This window comes from Rhinolophus sinicus, chromosome 5 (assembly GCF_057876585.1).
Source record: "Rhinolophus sinicus isolate RSI-liver-muscle chromosome 5, RSI-T2T, whole genome shotgun sequence".
Classification (NCBI taxonomy): Eukaryota; Metazoa; Chordata; class Mammalia; order Chiroptera; family Rhinolophidae; genus Rhinolophus; species Rhinolophus sinicus.
The window spans coordinates 8,208,169-8,230,850 of NC_142505.1; the positions used below are offsets into that span (position 1 = coordinate 8,208,169).

General features: G+C 36.7%; 1 protein-coding gene across 5 annotated transcripts in view; it reads left to right on the top strand.

The window, feature by feature from the left end:
- SETD2 (SET domain containing 2, histone lysine methyltransferase) overlaps positions 1 to 22,682 on the top strand; it is a 109,630-nt gene that overhangs the window by 49,911 nt on the left and 37,037 nt on the right. For 3 of the 5 annotated variants that reach the window (XM_088798193.1, XM_019724006.3, XM_019724007.3), the window contains 3 exons: positions 5,164 to 5,298; positions 6,151 to 6,270; positions 7,515 to 8,177. In XM_088798193.1, the coding sequence (XP_088654319.1) occupies positions 5,164 to 5,298; positions 6,151 to 6,270; positions 7,515 to 8,177 (918 nt within the window). Of the gene's footprint in view, positions 1 to 5,163; positions 5,299 to 6,150; positions 6,271 to 7,514; positions 8,178 to 10,863; positions 11,147 to 22,682 lie in introns of all 5 variants that reach the window. The other 2 variants (XR_016021252.1, XR_002136692.3) reach the window with 2 other exon arrangements.

The following is a 22,682-nucleotide window of genomic DNA, read 5'->3' on the forward strand; positions in this document are numbered from 1 at the left end:
GAAATCCCCTTCTGCTGTCTAGGTTCTTAGTTCTGATCAGATTCAGTTGAGGAGAATCACAGGAGTAGCACCTCTTGAATTTCCAAGGGTGAGTCTTAGGACTTCTTTTGGGTAGGGGATGCCATGGAGAGGACAAGACAGCAGCAGTTTAAAACACAATTTTGCATATTTTAACTATTAATAAGACTAGGTTAGTAGCACTGTAGTTTGTATCCCCCATATTAGCCCTTGACTGGCAGACATTTTTTATTCCTTGCTATTCTGATTACATCTTTGTACAGCTTAACTCCTTAATAAAACTATAAGCTCCCCGGGACAGGTGCTGTCGTCTTTGGGTTTGTCACAAACTAGGTACTTAATGAAATAGTTGATGGAGGTATAATAAGTCCATATTTTTACTTGATGTTATTTGTAATTTGTAATTTGTAAAGTACATACAGGAAATAATCTGAAACGGCTTCTTTGTTTGAGTGTGAAACAAGTTAATGATAACTAATTAACACAAGAAAGACGGGGAAAAGCCACAAAAGGAGGAAATATTTGCTTTCAACACATAACATAGAAGTACTAGCATTGAGTATGATTGGTATCCTACTATTCAATAAGAACAAAAAGCAGCCAGCACAAAAGAAAAATAAATAGACAACTTCCACAAACACTTTACTAATCCAAATACTAAACATATGGAAAGGTGTTCAACCTTATTAGTAATTAGGGGAGTACAAATTAAAACTTTCAGATGTCCTTTACATAATCACCAGATTAATAAAAATTAAGTCTGATAATGCATCAGAACAACAGATCTTATACACTACCGATGAGGGTGTAAATGGATATAACCACTTCTAAAAATACTTTGAGGGCAGCCGGTTGGCTCAGTTGGTTAGAGCGCCGTGCTCATAACACCAAGGTCACAGGTTCGATTCTCACATGGGCCAGTGAGCTGCGCCCTCCACAACTGGATTGAAAACAACTTGACTTGGAGCTGATGGGTCCTGGAAAAACATGCTGTTTCCCAATTTTCCCAATGAAAAAATTTTTAAAAAACCTACTTTGACATATGTACTAAAGGTGACTGTATATATGCTGTATGAGCCAGCAGTTGCACTCGTGGGTGTAGAACCAGAGAGAAACTAGTTACAGTATGCACCAGGAGTCACAGCAGCATTGCTTATATTAGAAAAAGCAGAAACAGTTCATGGATATGAACATTAGAATGGATAAATTATAATGAAATCGTATAAAGAAAAGAACCAGTTATGAAAATGAAGGAACTCTGGCTGCATGCAACAACATAGGTGACTCTTAAAGTCTAAGTCTGAATGAAAAAGCACGGCATAAGATTTTGTCCAGTATGATTTCATTTCCATAAAGGACAAAATTAAATTATAATATTTAGGGGTTTATATAAAAGGAGCAAATTTATTTTTTAAAACCAGAGAGCTATTTCCTATAAAGTTAGGAGACGTTACCTCTGGAGTGGAGAAGAGGAGGTGTTTTGACAAGGAAGAGGCACGTGGAGATTTTTGGGAATACCGGCATTGTCCTTTTTTTTTTAACCAATGTTGCATGACTGTTGTTCACGTGTTTATTCATTAAACCTATTTATTAATTATTTGTATACTGTATGTATACATTTTACCAGAAAGGATTAAAAATGGTGCTTAGACCCATTAAAGACAGTTCATAGCCAAAAATACTAAAGTATTAAAAAAGAATAAATAATATTTTAGACTGATTAAGTACTTAACAGAATAAATTTTTAAGTGCTGTAGAAATATGCATAAATGTACATATAAATTTTCAATTATCCATAATTTATTAAAATACATCCTAATTCTTTTTAAGCATCTATGTTAACTTTTAGTTACCTCAAATCCTTTTTGAAAGGTGGTGATCCCTAAATGAAAAATACTTTTAGTAAATGTAAATTAATGAAAGCAATCAAACTCAGTCATTCTATGCTGTCTCTCATCCCACCTCAGGTATCCTAAAAGTTATTAATTCCACAGTTGATTGTCAACTTGTATCCAAAATTATGGAAGCTGTGTCATATCACCATTGGGATTGGCATGTTTACTTTCATGTATATCAATACAATCATTAAACTTATCATTATAGTAGAAGTGTTCAAAGGTTGTCCACCTGTATTTTTTTTGCAAATTTTTGTTATTTATACTTCAGTTTCTGTATTTTTACTATTTATTTCCTTAAGATAAGGAAATTGCTACTTTTTTATATCCCGGAAGTGCCTTATATACAGTAATATCTGTTCAAGAAATGTTTATTAAATGAATGGAAGTAACAACTCAGTTTTGTCTCTTAAGTTTTCAGAGTTATGGAATCATTACATGCCTATTATGAATGGAAAATAACCCTAGTGAAATGTTTGCTTCTCAAAACTGTCAAAAGCAAGATTCTGGCTGTTTGCGTTTAGGGGGGAAAGTAGAATGTTAAAGCCTTTTTTTCTTTCCTATTCTAATCCTCTAGAATTTGGGGAGTTTTACATTTAGGATATGTAAACATTTAGGAAGTTTTACATTTTTCCTTACATTACATAAGAAAAAAACATCTTTAAGGAAATTGTCTGTCTTGAATAAAGATTTAACTATAAATTGGCTTTTCGGTTCTTGTATTTAATCTATTCAAATTTTTTTAATTAAAGTTTAGTGGGGTAATCTATTCAAATTTAAGAAATGATCCTGGAAATGGAAAAGAATGAGCCTTAAATGCACATTTTAGAAGGGAAAAAAATGAGCTTACGTATCTTCAACTTCTTGCAGGCAGCATTTTATATTTTCTCATTAATTTTTGTTCTTTATCTTAATGTGAGTTTTGGGGTATATGAAATAGAAATGTTTAGTGCTTTGCCTGAAGTTATATTAGGTTGGTGCAAAAGTAATTGTTTTAAAGTTTAAAGATAATTGTAAAAACCGCAATTACTTTTGCATCAACCTAATGTTAAGTGAGATTATAAATAGCCAGTTAAGTAACAGAAAATTTTTTTAAGACTCTTTTAGATTTTCTTTTCTGTAATTTATTATCAACTTGGATCATTTCATGTCAAGTTGATTTAATACTGTCTTTATATCTTGTCCTTCAGTCTCTATCTAGTCTAGATTTCATTGTTCTTGCCACACTGATTAGTCTCAGATTCCATTTTGATTTGATCATATTACTTCCGTTTGGGAATCAGTAATAGAGCTTTCTTGTTTATCAAATCCAGATTCTTTTATATTACATCTGAGGTTTTCTAATCTAACACCAACTTTCCTTTTGATACAGTTTTTCTCAGTTCCTTACCACACCTTATCCACTCCAACCAGCCTAAGCTATGCACTGTCATAATTTCCCGTTTTCCTTTGTTCAAGCTTTTCCATCTACTTTGCTCACAACTCTCCCTCCTTTTTATCTTATCTGTTTCTAATTCCACTTCTGTGTATTCACTTCTGGTGATTCTCATTCTAACCACTCCCTTCCTTCTTATGCCTTTTAGGTTTTTAACATTTATAGTTAATGCTTCATTGTTTATTTTTTATATGAATTAATTTTATCTTCACTATAGTAAGTTCTGTGAGGGCATCTTTATATCTTTTATAACCATTATGACACAGCTGGAAAACAACCTTTAGTACTTGGATTTCTTTTTTGTTGCATATTATTTAAATGTAATATTTGAAACATCCAAAGAATGTATATAAATTATAAAGCATATTTATAAAATAAACCCTTGTGAGCACTTCTCTGCTTTCTTCTCCCTGTTTAGCCACTAAAGGATAACAGTTTTTGAATTTTGTGTCTTACCTCCCTTGCCTTTTTAAAATAGATTTCTCAGATGTGTATCTATAAAAAAATTGGTTTTGAGGTACATAAAAAACAGATTCATATAGCATGTAATCTTCTGGAACTTGCTTTTTTCACATACATTATGTTTGTAAGATTGATGAATGTGTTGCATTTGGCTGCACTCGATTCCTTTCACTGTGGTATAATACTCCATTGTGTGAACATGCCACTTTATCCAACCTGGTCACAGACATTTGGGTTGTTCGCAGTGTTTTGCTCTTGTGAATGGTTGTTCAACGAGCATTCTTATGATTCTCTGAAAGTGCAGAAGTTTCTCTAGGATTTATGCTTAGATGTGCAATTGCTGGGCATAAGGGATACAAATATTTTATTTTTCAAACTAATGCTTTATTTTTTCTGATATACTTTTCACCTAATGTAATTTGATCGTTGTCTCCCATAAGGGCACATTTTTGTTTGTTTGTTTTGCTTCATTGCAATGTCTTCAGCACCTAGAATTATACTTGACATATAATAAGTGCTTAGTAAACGTTTGATGAGTGAATGAAATGCTTTTCAAATTGATCATACCAATTTATACTTTCTTTTTTTCCCCCTTTGCAATTCTCTTTTTTTTTTTTACTTTTTTTTTTATTAGTTTCAGGTATATAAAACAACGTAATGATTAGACATTTACACCCCTCACAAAGTGAAACCCCCCCTAAGTCTACTACCCCTTTGACATCATGCATAGCTATTATAGTACCTTTGACTGTATTCCCCTATGTTGTGTGTGTGTGTGTGTGTGTACATGTACGTACACACACACAGAGTGTGCCAAAAAATATACACAGTTTAAGAAAGGAAAACTGTAATAAAATTGTAATACTCATATAACGTTTGATTTCTGTAAACATAAGAGGTGCTCAGAGTGGTTACCATCAGTCTCCAGACACTTCTGATTACGGTGAACTACTGCTTGAGCAATGTTGACCAAAGTGTCCACCTGTATTCATTTTTTTTGGCACCCCCAGTGCGTGTGTGTGTATTGTGGACATTCATTATTATTTTATATTAGTTTCAGGTGTACAGCGCAGTGCCAATTTATACATTCATCAACAGTATATAAAAGTTCCTTTTGATCCACATCTTTCCCTAGACTTGATATTATCAGACTTTTAAATTTTTTCCCCAATCCAGTGAGTGTTGAGCAATGTTGACCAACATGGTTTCTCATTGTGGTCTTAACTGCATTTTCCTTATCACTGGTGAGGTTGAGCATTTTTTCAGGTTGTTTGACTCTTAGGTTTGTGGGGGTTTTTTGTTTTGTGTTGTTGTTGTTGTTTTATAACCAGATATATTTCTTTGCTCTGGTAGGTGGATGGAGAGCTAGAAGCTCTGATGGAGAATGGTGAGGGTCTCTCTGATAAAAATCAGGTTCTCAGCTTATCCCGGCTAATGGTTAGAATTGAAACTTTGGAGCAGAAGCTTACCTGTCTCAAGCTCATACAGGTGAACAGTTTGATATTAATTTATTTTTTATTTCTGAATTTGAGGTGGGACATTTAAACTACAGTCCAGAATGGTGAATGGAGAAGGAATAATTCTAATAAGAAAAATTACTCTTATTTTTAAAATGGATATGCGAGTTCTTCATGACTTTGTAAGCTTGTACTGTTAAAAATGGCTGAAGAGTTCAGCATCGTTTAATTGATTAGCTCTTGTTTGCTTTCTCTCTTTAGTCAAAGAACACGGTGGGATTTTTGGTGTAACAATTTGTAACACTTGATAATTCCCCCAACCCCGATTTTTACCAAAACCATTTTTACCACAGGATCTCAAAGCAAGAAATTTTAACAGTAGTCTTATTTATTCCAGTTTATTAAGTGTGCCACAAGAAGTTGGATAATAAAAAAAATTGATGACTTTTTTTACATATAAGAGAAAAAAACCTTTTGAACAAGCATCTGAGGGGAAGAGGAAAAAAAATTATTTAAAGACCAATTTTTATACTTTTAGTTTTTTTTAGTAAAAATAATGTAATTTGTTTCTTAGTCCTTTAGAATTGAATTTCATTGTAAATGACATTAATATTTATATAATTTTCTACTTTAGTAAAGTCCAGGTTGACTAGATACATTGTAGGTATCAAAAAAAGATTATAATCGCTTACTTTAAAGCATTTATTAGTTACATAGCTCAGTTGAGTTAATTAAAATAGTTTCTGGGTTTTTTGGAATATAAACGAACTGTTTAGTCCTCTCTGTGGGCCCTCTTTAATGCTCTGTCTGGTATTATTCTCCCCACGCCTCACCCCACCCATCCCCAAATACCCTGTATCCTGCTTCCCCTCCACCATGGAAGAACACACATTCACAGTCTTGCCTGAAGTCTTTTCTGGAACGTCATGGGCTGTCTTTGTTGTGGATCTGGATGGCAGAGCTAGGTGAAGGCCGGGAAAGTAACCAGAAACTTCAGGAAGAGGTCAGTTCACATTCAACTTGGCTTGTTTCTTAAAACCGCTATACTGATTGCTTAGGTTAATGATATGTGATAATATCAGAGATAATGAATTTAGCACTATATTTACCACTGGTATTAAATAATCTTGTCATCCCTGTAACTATTACCTTTATATACAGCTTGCTAAACCACCCCGTGGTTTTCCTTGTATCTTTTCAAGGTTGGTACTGCATAGTTGGGAACTGTGAGAGCAAGCTATGCTATCCTAGATAAGTGAAAGATCCAGTTTGTTGCTAAAACCATAGTTTTAAAAAGATATGAAACTTAAATTCTGGGGTTCTAAAAAAATTAGTGAGCAACTGAACTCTGGATGACAAGAGTAAGAAGATTTTGAGGAGTATATAAATGTTTTAAAAGATCTAAGTAAATGTTCATTGGCAGTGTTGTTAGTAGAGTTCTGACTTATACCTTCCTATGAAATAAAGAGTTTTCTAACTTGGTTTAAAATGTAATTCTTTTTAATCACAACTTCTGATATAATCCCAAAGTCGTGTAATAATACACGTTTAAAAACAAAAATACAAGAGTGGGCAAATAAGTGATTATCTTGCCTCCCAGAATTATTCTTCTCCCAGAAGATTTGGCAATAAGTAGAAGTTGGGGGAGCCTTGGGGATTTGGTAAAACTACATTGCAGGGTGTGCTTTGGAAGAAATTCGTGGATTTCAGAGTGGGAGGGGTATTTATTTCTGAACGAAGAGAGAGTCTCTCTTTGCTAGACATCTATTTATCAAAGGCCAAAGAGGTAAGTAAATATCTGCATTTTTTTGTGTATATGTGAGACATCATTTAAATATATGTCGTTGCATAGTTCCTAAGCCTGTATCACAGTCAACTTGGGAAACTTTTTAGAAAAAGATACCCAAGGTGAGGTCTAGTAGTACACACATTTTAAAAAATCTACCCAGGTTTGAGAACTACTGGTGGAAAATATTAATCAGTCCTGTTTGATGTTGTGAGCAGTCACCTACCGCAGATTTTATTCTTGGTAGTCGGTCTTATTAAAACAGTTTTCCTTCCTTTCTATAGGAAAATAATAATATGACATTTTAATTCTCTGGACTGGTTACAGAGACTTAGGTCTTAATTTAATAAGACAGTAAAAAACCCCCACTGTTTCTGCAGAAATGATCTGACCCCCGTCCAGAAGTTTGCAAAGTCAGTTGAACAAAGTGATGTGATTTTTTTTTTATTGTGTTTAATCAGATTATAAAGACTTTGGAACACTTACCCATTCCTACTAAAAATATGTTGGAGGAAAGCAAAGTGCTTCCAATTATTCAACGTTGGTCTCAGACCAAGATTGCTGTCCCTCAGTTGAGTGAAGGAGATGGGTATTCTAGTGAGAATACGTCACGTGCTCACACACCACTCAACACACCTGATCCTTCCACCAAGCTGAGCACTGAAGCTGACACAGACACCCCCAAGAAGCTGGTGTTTCGTAGACTTAAAATTATAAGTGAAAATAGCATGGACAGTGCAATCTCTGATGCTACCAGCGAGCTAGAAGGCAAAGATGGCAAAGAGGACCTTGACCAGTTAGAAAACGTCCCTGTAGAAGAAGAGGAAGAGTTACAGTCACAACAGCTACTCACACAACAGCTGCCTGGATCGAAAGTTGATAGTGAAATTGTTGTGGAGGCCAGTAAGCTACCCACGTCTGAACCAGAGGCTGATACTGACATAGAGCCTAAAGAGAGCCATAGCACAAAACTGGAAGAACATATTGCTGAGGAAACACCATCCCAAGATGAAGAGGAGGGTGTATCTGATGTGGAGAGTGAGAGAAGCCAGGAGCAGCCTGATAAAACAGTAGATATAAGTGATTTGGCCACCAAACTCCTGGACAGTTGGAAAGATCTAAAGGTAAGAGAGCATTTTTGTTCATTTTAACCTGAATTTCTCAGGTTTAGAGTTCCACAAAACTTAAGTCACGTTATCTACTTTTCTAGCTCTGCATGTATTTTTGAAAAATGGAATACTGTCTTACTGCTAGCTAATTATAAATGCTTCAGACATCTTTTAAACCTTGGCAAGAAATATAACCAGCCAAACTAATACACAAATGTCCCGTTTTTCCTCATTTAGAAAAGTGTATCACAACAGGGAATTCGGTCATTCAAGGGCTCTTGACATTGAAAACAAAAGCAAAAATCCTTTGAGTAACAAACATATGAGTCTACATTTGAAAATTCTATGTAAGATTCTGCGTAAGAAAAAAATGTTTAAATTAATTGGAAATTAATTTATTGGATTAACTAGAAATTAATTTAAAATAAAAAACTAATTGGAAAACCAAGGTAATTTCGCAACTCCTCATCAAAAACGATTTAACATAAATTTCTATTCCAGTAAAATAACTTTATATGGCACTAGTTGGTATTCAGTTCCATTATTGCTTCTGAAATAGACCTGCCTTGAAATGCCTGTTTCTTTGGACAAAACATGCTATCTAGAGGAAAAATAGAGAGGTCTGGAACCCTTATGCCTAATACATACATAATCGCTTGTTAAAGATGTAGCAAGATATGCAGGGTTTGCTTTGCAGAAAACCCAGCTTGGCTCTTGGATAAACACAGAAGTCGATAACAGGATGAGCCTAGGAGAGATGTGGTACATTTTGGTTGTAAGTGATTGGATCTGGGATCCGGGTCTTGAGGATCCTGTGGGAACAGGTTACATTCCTAGCTTCTATTTTTCTGTTCCTCTTTTCTTCTGCCAGAGGTGAAGCAACCAGATAAACCAGCATTACAGATTTATTTGCGGCAAGATGGATATCTGAATCCTCTCTGTCCCCAGTTATGACTACAAAGCGCACTTATTAGATCCTGTGATTTGACCCACATGGAACTGGCCTTAACACTGAGCAAAATGAGTAGTTGGTTGGTTGTGCACTGTGCTTATTTTCAGAATCTGCAGTTGCTGTGTTGAGACCCTTCTTTAAGTATGGTGTGGTTTCAGCTCATGTACCCATTTGAGCTCTTACTCGTGCTGCTCTTTCATCACTTACAGTTCAGCGTAAACTCAGCCTTACTAAAAACATTATGAAATCTGACCTTTTTATAACTCTAAAAGGAAGGATTCATAGTAAATCTGCTTATGATACAACCTGTGAACTACAGGAACTGGAATTGCAATTAATTGAAAGAGATATTATTTAAGGCCTGCTTTGTGAGGGTACAGGAGCCCCTGGAAGAAGTCTCTCTTGTGTTTGGAGACTGCTAGTAGAGCTTGTACTCTGGCTGGTTCAGTAAGGAAGGTGGATATGGAGACAAGTACACAGGTGGACGTAGAGAAGGCCTTAGAGATACAGTTTGATAGAGAGGACGGTTATAGGCCCAGTAGATCACCTTTATCTGTGAAGTCTCTGGTTGACATAATTAAAAACAAATAGAAAAGGCAATCATAATTTTTTAAAATCCTGTCTCTTCTTAAAATATGGAAAAAGTGAATATTTTTGTTTCTGTATGTGGTAGTTTTGTATTGTAATTGTAATGATATGAATTACTCTCTGGGATATTCTTAACCTAATTAGATATAACTTGTAATTTAAACTCATACTTTAGATATACATTTTTGAGTCCCATGAAATTATTTCTTCCCCTGCTTTTTAACCTTCCCCACTGCTATCTGATAGATCAAAGCAGTTGCACAGTACTATGTAGCTTGTGATCCTCTTGATTTGAGGTTTAAAATTGTATTTGTACTTAACATATATCCTTCTTAACCTTTATACTTTGGGTTTATCCCAATTCTTAGCATTAAGGAAGCTATTAAGTAAAATCCTCTTTCTTTAGATTTCTTCAAAGTTTGCTCTGGAATCATTACCCATCTAGAATTTCATTACTGAGAAATGTTTCTACTTGACTGAACTGTGATGTTTTGTTACATGCTGGTGCTGGGGTTCTTAATTCATCTATTGTTCTATTAACATTTACCATGTTCTAATTTCAAAACTGATTGTGGTTGTCCTTAAAAAAACAAAACAGAAAATAAAAAACTTTAGCTAGCATGTAATAAGAATTCTGAAATCAAGAACCCATAATTTGAACGTTTTAGAGAAACACATTGACTTGATGTATATATTTGTACTATCCCGGCATTGAAAGAGTTAACTACTTCTGTCTGACTTCCACCTATGTGTTCAAGGTATTCATTGGCAGAAAAGAAAATGTCTTATTCAACCAGTCTTTATTAAGCACCTGTTGCCAAGCACTGATAGTTACTGATATTAATTCCAAGATCACACCAAAAAGCATTGATCTAAGACTGTTGGTTATGTTAGCCACTCCAAGCTTCCCTGACTTTCTGGGGCCACTGTAACATTGCTGGACATGTGGTCCACTTGGCCTTTCTGCACACTGGATGGAGTGAAGAACTGAAAGAGGTTGCTTCAGATTCCTTAATCTTGATTTTGCTGTGAAGGCAGACTATAGGGATCATCAATAAATGAAAGAGGGAGGGAGGGAAGGGAATGAAGCTTCGTGAATTACTCTTTGTCCTCCCAGATCTGATGATGATCCCTCTTGTAACTTGAACCATTTCCATCTAGCTTCTCAGGGCAGCAAGGAGCTTGTTAACATCACCAGCTGACCATGTGTCTCCTTTTCTCAACTCCATTTTCAACTTCGTGCTGAAGAAAAACGAGAACCTAGCGTGCATTCTGTGAAGAAACAGGAAGATGGTTGGGAAGTTGGATGATGCATGAAAAATATAATAGGTGAAAAGAGGACAGAGGTGGTTAACTCACTGGCGCCGGCGTTATTTTGGTGCGTCCATTGCCGACAATGGATGTCGTTCTGGGAAAATCCCGACTCCTGGCGAGAAAGGATTAAGTGAGCTACTTTTTCTATACCTCTATACACAGGACCACTGCCTTGGCTCCTCAAGGCTTACACATTTTGACTCCTAAAGTAGACCTCAACAAGAAACATCACCTAGCACATTGCTACACATGAGCATGTCTTCACTTTACAAGTAAATGTACTGGGCTACATTTTCAGCAGGGACATGTGCATATATTTCTTTTTGCAAAAGGAAGTGTTGTACATCATCCCTCATGCTGAAAATATACCCTAGACTTCACAGGGCAAAACAGCTGGTTGTAAGTGGTGATTAATTACAACCTTGAATGGAAAATCTTCATCCATTTGGATCATGAGAAGAGGTGAGTTTCCCGTGAATTGGGCAGTTTCAGTTGCAATTTAAACACCCAAGAACTTGTGATGGCTAGTGATTCCAGAGCCTGTCTTGTAAACACTTAGGGCTACAGGATACGCATCTCTCCTTATCATGAAGCCTGGGGAGTTACAATTACCCCTGAAGTAGATGACTTAGGGACAACGTTCTGTATGTGATAAGTTAGACTCTTAATGACCACTCTTACTAATTTTTTCATCTTTTTCTCAAGACATTTCTTTTCTTTAATTCACCAAACATGTTATTTTCCTAGAAAGTTAAGCGTTAAACTCTCTACAGAAAGTTTACATAAAACAATTGCTCAACTGAAAAGTTTTGAGTCACTGCTTGAATTTCAGTCCGTAGCTAATATTGTATATGAAATCTGCAATGCAACATTTCAAAATGAAATTATGTGCCCTGGATTTCTGTAATAAATTTCAAAATCCTTAGTAGAGGTTATTCTATATCCATAAAGATCAATATTACTTATCCTTTCCTTTAAAGTTTAGAATTGTCCCCAAGGAACAATGTATTAGATACTGCTACATTGAAATTTTTTAATAAGTATCTTGCTTGTTAAAAGGCAAATACATCTGTAAACTTATTAGTAGTCCCTTTATTTATTATTGAATAAATACTTTCATCTAAATCATAGGTTGACCAAGTCTGCCCCACTGCCTGTTTTTATAAATAAACTTTTTGTTAACACAGCCATGTTTATTCACTTACATATTGTCTGGCTGCTTTTGCACTGCAGTGGTAGAGTTGAGTAGTTGCTTCAGAGACTGGATAACCAACAAAGCGTAAAGTATTTAATATCTTGTCCTTTACAGAATAAGTTTGCCAACACCTGATCTAAACGATAAAGTACAGAATTTGGCTGCTCTAATTATTCTGATTTTCAATGAAGTTATTTTGACACTTTAGTCTTTTGGGTGAGCTTTTAATTCTATTTCCCTAAAGACATAATGATCATGCTTCTGTAGCCCATGAAGTTAGTTTTTTTTAAAAGGCTTCACTCTGTTTAGGAAAAGTTACTTTATTTGGATGTAAGAGTGTCTGAGAAGGCAGAGAGTAAGTACATTACATAGAATTACTGGGCTAGAAGAGACCTTTATCGGATATGGTTCTTCCCTCAGGACCATGATCAAGTTAGTTGGAAACTTAAGTGAATTTTTGAGTATAGATAAATTGGTATAATCTAGTTTTATATGTAACCATAATGAAAAAAATACAAATTTTCCTTCTTAAGTGTTCTTAGCTTTTAATTCTGATGTAATTTCAGACTTAACAGGAAAACTGCAAGAATACTTTCTGTGTGTGTTCTGCATGTAATAACACATTTTAGTGACAAATGTAAGAAAAAATCAGCTTCAAATTCTTCTAAACCTTTTATCCAGTTTCCCCAATTTAATATTTTACCAAATTTGTGGTATCATTCTTTCTTAAATTTTTTTAACTTTTAAAGAGTTAAGTTACAGATAAGATGCCTACTGCCCCTTGATATTTCAGTGTGTATTTCATAAAAACAAGGACATTCTCCTACATGACTTCAGAATACGTATCAAAGTCAGCAAATTACAGTGACACATACTATTATCTAATCAACAGACTGCATCCAACGTTTGCCAAATTATGTACATAATGTCCTATAATAGCAAAAAAAAAAAAAAAAAAAATTCTGTTCCAGCATCTAATCTGAAATTAAGAGTTGCGTTGAGTTGTATTGCTTTAACATCCTTTAATCTGGAACAGTTCTTCAGTTTTTCTTTGCCTTTTATAAACTTCACATTTTAAAATATTTTTTAATGTTTTCGAATATTTCTCAGTTTGGGCTTGTCTGAAGTTTTGTTTTGTTTGGATTCAGGTTACACTTTTTGGTCAGTAATATTATAGTAGCAATATGATGTTGCTTTGTCCCATTATTGGCATTGTCAGCTTTGATCACTTGGTTAAGGTGATGTCTGTCAATGTAAAGTTAGTTTTTTCCCTTTATAATTACAAAGTACCACATAGGAGCACCTTTGGAAATACGTAAATATTCTCTTTTTCACCAAATTTATCCATTAGCTTCAACATCCAGTGAATTTGCCTGACTCACGTAACTATGATGGTTGCCAGATGGTGATTTTCTAATCCATCATTTCTTTTACTTCTGTGTTTTTGGTTGGCATTCTTTTGTAAGCAAGAGCTTTCCCTGCTCTTCAATTTAGTTCTTTATTTGTATCTGTTTAGACTCATGGATTCTTGTTTTATTTAAATTATCCATTAGTTCCACTATTTATTTGATACTTAAATTGTCCCTGATATGAACACTGAGAGAGCCTGTTAATTCCTTTCTGTGTGATTTTGACATCTCTCCATTTTTTTAACCTGGTATAACATGATGTTCCAGGTTCATCTTGTGCTTTCCCTTACCTAGCCCTGGAATCAGCCATTTCTATAAGAAGCTCTGGTTCCTCGTGGTGGGAAATAGTATTTAGAAACCAACATCCCAGCTTTAGATGAAATTGTTGCTACTGGGGCATTACTTGTAGAGCTGTCAGCAGACTTTGAAATATACATATATACACACACATTTCTATATGTATATGAATGAACATGTTTACACATAATGTACTTGACCACTCCATCATTTCTCTTGTCTTCTGTATATCTGAGACCACACCCTCCCTGAATCATTTGTTTTCTTCTGTGGCTCTCACTGATGTTCCTATTCTGCCTGTCCCTTAGAAGGTAGTATTTCTTGGGCACCTGAGATTTCTTTAGTCCTACATGTTACAGAGTTCACATTGTCTCCTCTGCCATTTTTAATTCAGGCTCTTGTCATTTCTTGCTTAGACTGTTGCAGCAGGCTCCTGTTCTTCCCTCCTTTATGTTATCTTTTATTACACTACAGCATTATTTTTTTAAAAATACAGATGTGACCAACAGGAATCTTTAGTAGCGTCACAGAGACTCCCATTGCGTAAAAAGCAATGCCTTTAGTGTATGAAGAACTAAATAAGTATGGGAGGTACTTCTGTTTCTCTAACCTTCTTGCCCAACAATTTCCCTTACATACTCAGTGCATGAGTCATATCAGGCTGTTCATACATATTCACCTTTCGTCCTTGTGTGCGCTCTTCTCTTTGCTTAGAATATCCTTTCTTTTCTTTCTTTTTTTTAAATCTTCCTTTATTTAGAGTTACAGTTGCAGTTCATCCCTTGTAGTGCTTTGTCCTTTTCTGTATTTTTCTATACAGTGGTAGTAAATTTAACAGATTACTAAAATTACTTGCTTAGATGCTTGTTTCCATTCATTGGACCATGAGATCTTCAGGGCCAAAGGCCATTTCTTAATCTTTGTAGTAAGAGTTACTTTCATTTTGGTATCTTTATAGTAATGGTTATAATAATGTAACCTGTTAATAATAGTAAGTGACTGTGTGCCCCCTACAATCTGTGCTACATTTAGTAGCCAGAGTTATCTGTTGGAAGTACGGATTGGTTCGTGTCAGTGTCCTATTTAAAACATTTCAATGGTTCCTCCTTAAACTATTAGGATTTAAGTCCATTTTTCTTAACGAGGCATGTACGCAATGGCGTAGTCTGGTCCTCATTTACGCAGCCTCACCTCAAGCTGGTCTGGCCCATCTGTGGGCCTGTGCACCTAATGTTCATGCACACGTGTAAACACGCACGCACGCACACACGCATTCCTGAAAACACTTGGTTTTGTTTGGATATCTCCTCCTCTTTCTAGGAAAGCAATTCCTATTCCTCCAAGACAGTATTCTGCTCTTTCTGTATACATAACATCAGTTCCAGGCATAGCAGATAACATTTCATAATTGTTCCTGCTTCTGTCTTGGTCACTTGAGTCTCCCCAGGGCATTCTAAGGGCCTATGGCACTTCATTTGAATGAAGAAATGAAGAAGGTCCATCTTTCCTTATGTTACCACACTGCTTCTTGAATCCGTAGTGTGTGTGTTTTATTTGATAGGTGGTCAGAAAATATTTGAATGAGTGTCATGTAATCTTTGCAACCCCGTGAAGTAAGCGGTGGTGTTTTTATTAGCTGTAAAATGGAAACAGGCCCATGAGGTTGTGATTTAGCTTTTAAGGGACAGATAAAAATTGACTCAGGTTTCTGATTTAAATGCTATATTGTTTCTGCTCCTTTTTCTGATCCAACAAATAGTGATTTCTATATCCCTGCTAGGCAATTCATGCAATTATAGTGAATACGTTTAGAATTCTCTTAATCTGCATTTGATTTAAAAACTGTAATCAGTCCAAATTCATTCTGAAATGAGAGAAACTACCATTTTAGTATTTTGTTCAAGTATCCTTTTTTGCCTTAATGCTGCAGAGGTTTTACCTTGTGATCCATAATTGAACTTCAGAGGGTTTTCAGAACCCCTGAAGTCATGTGCTATGGGGTTTCCTGGGCTAAGCGTTCATAGATATGAGCAGCTTCTCAAACAGGAATGTGCATCCATATGGGTTGGGGAAGGAATGAACTATGGTCCAGAAGTATTTTCTGGATGATTTGGACAGCAGGAAGGCTCCTACTCTTAACTGCCATGTTGGGTTGACTAGTAGAATATGTAACTTCAGTGAAGTCACTTGGAGGGCTGTGGTGATTTTTAAGTTATAATTAGAAAAATTATAGAGGAGGTAGTTAACTTTGAAAAGTGTAAGGAAAAAATCTTAGATTTGAAATTAATTTGCCTAGAAAACAGAAATCTGAAATTGGAGAAACAGTTATTATGACCTTGATTATCCTTCAATGACTACTTACCAGCATAAACACTTATACTGTCTGTACACACAGTTACTACGGGCTAGAGAGGCCGGGAAAGAGGGATTTGTGTCTGTTGTTCACTGCCTGCTTCAGTACTTAGTGTAAGCCCAGCACATTTTAGTCATGTGCTTAATACAACTCAGCATTGCTACGGGACGTTCTTGGAATTAGAGTCAAGGATGGGTAAGGCTAGAGAAGAAGGAGGTTGGGGGGACAAGTTTAAACTGAATGGCATTGAACTAGGAGGACTTTTTAAGATATGGCACTTGCTAACGAGCAGCATGAAGTGGACTTGGGAGTCCCCAGGTTCCTTAGGCCTTGCTTGAGACCTCACAGCCCCCGCCCCCCAGGTGGTGGTCTTTACCATGATGCAATCACAGTGCACACAAGTTTTTGGTACTGTGTCTGGGGCTTCATCTGAGGCATGTTACCTTTTTCCTTTTTCTTTAATTTTAAAACAGGCCATACAGAGAAGTATTTCATTCTTAACCTGCCCCATGTCCTGCTTCCTGGAGGCAACCAGTGCAACTAGTTTGTTGTGTAACCTTTCAGAGATAATTTGTGTGTATTATGTGTGTTTGTTTTGCAGCACTAGTTAGCTCCTTGTCTTCCTTCCTTCCTTCCTTCCTTCCTTCCTTCCTTCCTTCCTTCCTTCCTTTCTCTTTCTTCCTTTCTTCCTTCCTTCCATCCTTTCTTTCCTTTTTATTTGCTTTTTATTTAATATATTGTAAAGACCGTTTCAATTTATAAAGAATATATTTTTCATAGCTGCTTAGTATTTTATTGTATACATACTCCATAATCAGTTTCCTGTTAATAATATTAATCAGTCTCCTATTTTGGACGTTTAGGTTGATTCCTTCCTTTAACTTAGCAGCAAGTAACTTTTACATGAGTCATTTCGAACACATTCACATATGTGGGAATAAATTACTAAAAGTTGTATTGCTGAGTCTTAATCTGTTATTTGTGATTTTGACAGATATTGCCAAGTTGCTCTTCATAGTTGTACCAATTTGATGCTCATCAGCAGTGTATGTGCATAAGCGTGCCTATTTCACTACATCTTGGTCAACACTACTTTACCTTGGTCAGACTGATAGGCTAAAATGGAATCTTGTTGTAGTTTTAATTTGCATTTCTCTTGTACGTGAAGTATGGAATATCTTTATATTTCCTATTTTAAGAACTGTGTCCATATTCTTTGCCCATTTTTCTGAGTGGCTGAAAACTGAAACAGAATCTAATTAGCTTTCGTTTCTTGGGAGCCCAGCTCTCTGAAGTTAGAAGAGTATCTCTTCAGGGCTTTAAAAAGAATAAGTATAACCATTCCACTCCCCATTTTCCCTCTCTCTCACTTCCTCTGCCCCTCTCATGTGTGATTTTATGAAACCTCTAGAAATGTACATTATCTTCTAATGTTGTTTTTTTGTTTTTTGTTTTTTAATCAAATCTCAGGACCTCCATGACCTAAGGGAGACCCCCCTACTCCCACCATTTGTAATAAATACAGTTTATGAGATAAAACCATAGACTCTTCTGCTTTATTACAGGGACAGGATGATAGGAGTTAAACAACTCTTCCTTCTGTTAAAGGAAGCTAAATCCTGGTTCTAGAACCATTACCATTGAAAGTGTTTCACAGAATTTATGCTGAGGGAAAGGAAGCTAGGATACATAACAGTGTTTGCCCAGTATTTTTTTTAATTGGACCTTGGGGTTGTGTAGAGCCATAGATATTGGAATTATGTGTTATATGTTCATTTTTTAATTTGTTATTGACTGAGAATGGATTTTTAGTCTTTATGCTAGTATATGAAATTATGAATCAGGTCCATGACAGAGTTAGTTGTGTGTTACCCAGAGGTGTGCTTTTATTTCTCTAGATCAAGGGTTGGTAGTTTTTTTTTGGTAAAAGGCCAGATAGTAAATATTTAAATACTAAAATTTAAAATATGACTGTGAGGTATTAGTCTCCTCCTCCCTTCTTTTATCCCACCTTTTTCTTTCTTCCTTCTTTCCTCTCCCTTTAAGAAGAGAACCAGGCTGCAGGTAGGATTTGCGGTGCAGTTTGCTAACCCTTGTACTGATCTATAGAATTGTGAATCAGGTTCCGTAACAGTCTGATATTACCCAAAGATACGTGCTTTAATATCCTTAGCTTAGATGACCAACATAACTGATATAACTATGTATTTTCTAAGATGATTTGTCTATAAGCTGTATGGTTTCAGTGGGAACCAGATGAGCTTCAATTTTTTCATCATTTTGTTTCTCTAAGTTCTTAGCACTCTAAATTTTCAGTGTTCAGTAAATTCAGATAAATTGGTATGTTTGCTTCTAATCCTTAAACTTCACAAGTGCTTGAAAATCCTGGAAATGTGGTGGGGTTTTGAAATCTTTTTCAAATACATTCAGTTACCTTGGAAAAGCTTATCTCTTACGTGTAAGTAAATACATGTACACACATTTCATATGTGCATACACACAGATACGCAAATATGGTATTCTCAGTATCTTAATCTTAATGGCTTCAAAATTGCTTAAAGAAACAAAAGTTGTGACCAAAAAACATTAATTGATGCACTGAATACTTTAAAAATTCTCATTTAAATTTCCCTACTCAGTTAACATTAGCATCTATCCTTGTCTAATGGATTATTTTCTTTCTCAACCAAAAAGTCTCACTGTTAAAAATTGGGCAATGCACTACAAACACAATGCAGATTTATTGCAAAAAAAAAAGCATTGATTTCATAAAGTCAGTGAAAATAATATTGAAGAAGTTGGAAAGGAAATATATAAGGACAGTAGTGTGCTAGAAACGTTTCCAGAAAGAGTAATGAAAGGTTTCTGAGAGACTTTTTGGAAAAGAATGTTGCATCATGTTACCAATTATTTGGAAAAACTATACCAAAAAAATTGTAGTGAGTTGTTGAATTTGCTGATACAGAATCTGTGAATAATGAGGATAAATGGAATAAAAAAATGTGGCTTTTTGTGTCCAGCTTCTTTTACTTAGCGTAATGTTTTCAGGGTTCATCCATGTTATAGCATGTATCCATTTTATAGCTACACAATATTCCATTATATGGGGTACCCCATTTTGTTATCCATTCATCAATTGCTGGACATTTGTGTTGTTTCTTCTTTTGGGCTGTTGGGAATAATGTTACTGTGAGTATTCATGTACAAGTTTTTGTAAGAATACCTGTTTTCATTTCTCTTGGGTATAGATCTAGAAGTAGAATTTTTGGATCACTATGTTTAACTTTTTGAGGAACTACCAGATTCTTTTCCAAAGTAGCTACATCATTTTACATTCCCACCAGCAATGTTTGAGGTTTCCAGTTTCTCTCTACACCCTCAGCAACACTTTTTTTTTAAAGATTTTATTGGGGAAGGGGAACAGGACTTTATTGGGGAACAATGGTCAAATTGTTGTCCTTGCAATCTTAGTTGTGGGGGGTTCTGTTCAGCTTCAAGTTGTTGTCCTTTCAGTCTTAGTTGTGGTGGGCGCAGCTCAGCTCCAGGTCCAGTTGCCATTGCTAGTTGCAGGGAGCACAGCCCACCATCCCTTGCGGGAGTCGAACCGGCAACCTTGTGGTTGAGAGGACGCGCTCCAACCAACTGAACCATCCGGGAACTCAGCGGCAGCTCAGCTCAAGGTGCCATGTTCAATTTTAGTTGCAGGGGGCACTGCCCACCATCCCTTGTGGGACTCGAGGAATTGAACTGGCAACCTTGTGGTTGAGAGCCCGCGCTCCAACCAACTGAGCCATCCGGGAGGCAGCTCAGCTCAAGGTGCCGTGTTCAATCTTAGTTGCAGGGGGCAGAGCCCACCATCCCTTGCAGGACTCGAGGAATTGAACTGGCAACCTTGAGCAACACTTATTTTTGTTTTATTTTTTTATAGTAGCCATCCTGTTGAGTGTGAAGTGGTATCTTGTGTTTTTGTTTTGCACCTTTTTTTATTGTGGTAAGATACACTTAACATAATATTTACCATCTTAACCATTTTTTTTGTTTTGTTTTGTTTTTGTTTTATTGGAGAATATTGGGGAACTGTGTTTCTCCAGGGCCCATCAGCTCCACGTCGTTGTCCTTCAGTCTACTTGTGGAGGGTGCAGCTCAGCTCCAAGTCCAGTCGCCATTTTCAATCTTTAGTTGCAGGGGGCGCAGCCCACCATCCCATGTGGGAATTGAAATGGCAACCTTGTTTTTGAGAGCTCGAGCTCTAACTGACTAAGCCATCCGACAGCCCTCCGGAAGCTCAGCGGCAGCTCGTTGTCTTCAATCTAGTTGTGGAGGGCGCAGCTCACTGGCCCACGTGGGAATCGAACTGGAACCCTGTGGTTCAGAGCTCACGCTTTAACAAATTGAGCCATCTGGCTGCCCCGTTAACCATTTTTAAATACAGTTTAGTGGTATTAAATCCATTCACTTGGGGGGCTGGCCTGGTGGCTCAGGTGGTCGGAGCCACGTGCTAATGGCCAGGTCACGGGTTCAATTCCTACATGGGCCAGTGAGCTGCGCCCTCTACAGCTAAGATTGTGAACAACGGCTCTCCCTGGAGTTGGGCTGCTGTGTACTGCTGCACTGTGTGCTGCTGTGGGCTGCTGCGGGCTACCGTGTGCTGCCAGGAGCGGCCGGCAGCTGGCGAGAGCTGCCGTGAGCTGCTGTGAGCGGCCGACCGATGACCAGTGACCGACGGCCTCAGCGGGGGGAGCACAAGACTCATAATACCAACATGGGCCAGGGAGCTGTGTCCTACACAACTAGACTGAGAAACAACGGCTTGAACTGGAGGGGTGGAGGAAGGTGGAAGAAGGAAAAAAAAAATCCGTTCACTTTATTGTGAAACCATTATAATCATTTTCAAAACTCTTTTTATCTTGTAAACTGAAACTCTATACCTGTTATACCTATTAAACAATAACTTCCCATTCTCCCCTCTCCCTAGCCCCCGGCAACCACCATTATGCTTTCTGTCTTTATGATTTTGACTACCTCATATAAGTGGATTCATAAAGTATTAGTAGTCTTTTGTGACTGGTTTCTTTCACTTAGCACAATGCCCTCAAAGTTCACCCATGTTGCAGCATATTGCAGAATTTCCTTTTTTAAGGCCAAGTATTCTGTTACGTGTATATCCCACATTTTACTTATCCACTCATCAGTCGATGGATACTTGGGTTGCTTCCACATTTTAGCTAGTGTGAATAATGCTGCTGCGTACATAGCTGTACAAATATATCTTGGAGACCCTAATTTCAATTCTTTGAATATGTACCCAGAAGTGGAATTACTGGATCATATGGTAATTCTGTTTTTAATTTTTTGAGAAATCATCATACTGTTTTTCACAAAGACTGTACCATTTTATATTGCCACCAACAGTGCACAAAGGTTCCAATTTCTCCACATCCTTCTCTCATGGTTTTGATTTGCATTTCCCTAATGATACGAGGTCTGACAGTCAAGTTCATGAACTCATCCTAGAAAAAGTGCTACATATCTCATTGCTGAGTATCACTACAGTCACCTTCGAAGTACTCCCCTTGGGAAGCTATGCACTGGCCCCAGCGCCTAGTCCACCCTTCAAAGCAATTTTGGAACTCTTTGGAATGGCCATCAAAGCTGTCGTATTACCCTTGATGTGCTAAATGTCATGAAAATGTCTTCCTTTTAATATTTCCTTTATCTTCGGGTAAAGAAAGAAGTCATTAGGGGCCAGATCAGGTGAGTAGGGAGGGTGTTCTAATACAGTTATTTGTTTACTGGCTAAAAAACTCCCTCACAGTGTTGTGTGAGCTGGTGCATTGTTGTGATGCAAGAGCTCCTTCGGGACCATTTTTTTACACACTTTCCTCATACACACCTTTCTCAAGATTCTCAGTGAAGGTTTTCCTATCGATGTTTATTTGGTCTGCTATGCTTCTGAGAGTCAGCTGACGATTTTGATGCACAATTCGATGAATTTTTGCAATGTTTTCATCAGTTCTCTTCTTTACTGGCCATCCTGACCTCTCTTCATCAGTGACGCATTCTCTCCCCTCAGAAAAATGTTTAATCCATTTGCACGCTGCCATTTTCTTCATGACATTATCCCTACAAACTTGGACTAACATGTCCCTGATTTCACTTTCACTCTTGCCAAATTTAACAAGAAATTTAATGTTTGTTCGTTGCTCTAATTCAACTCAGACATTTCTCGTGACGGCACACAAAAACAAAACACACAGCAATAACAAACACCACTCAGCAAGACACCGCCACATGTTGACACAAACACAGCTCTGAGACACTGATATACCAAGGTTATGAAACCTTATTGAGCTGTTTGTACAAATGCTGTCAATGTAAGCGCATGGTGGCAAGTTCGCAAACTTAGTTGTCA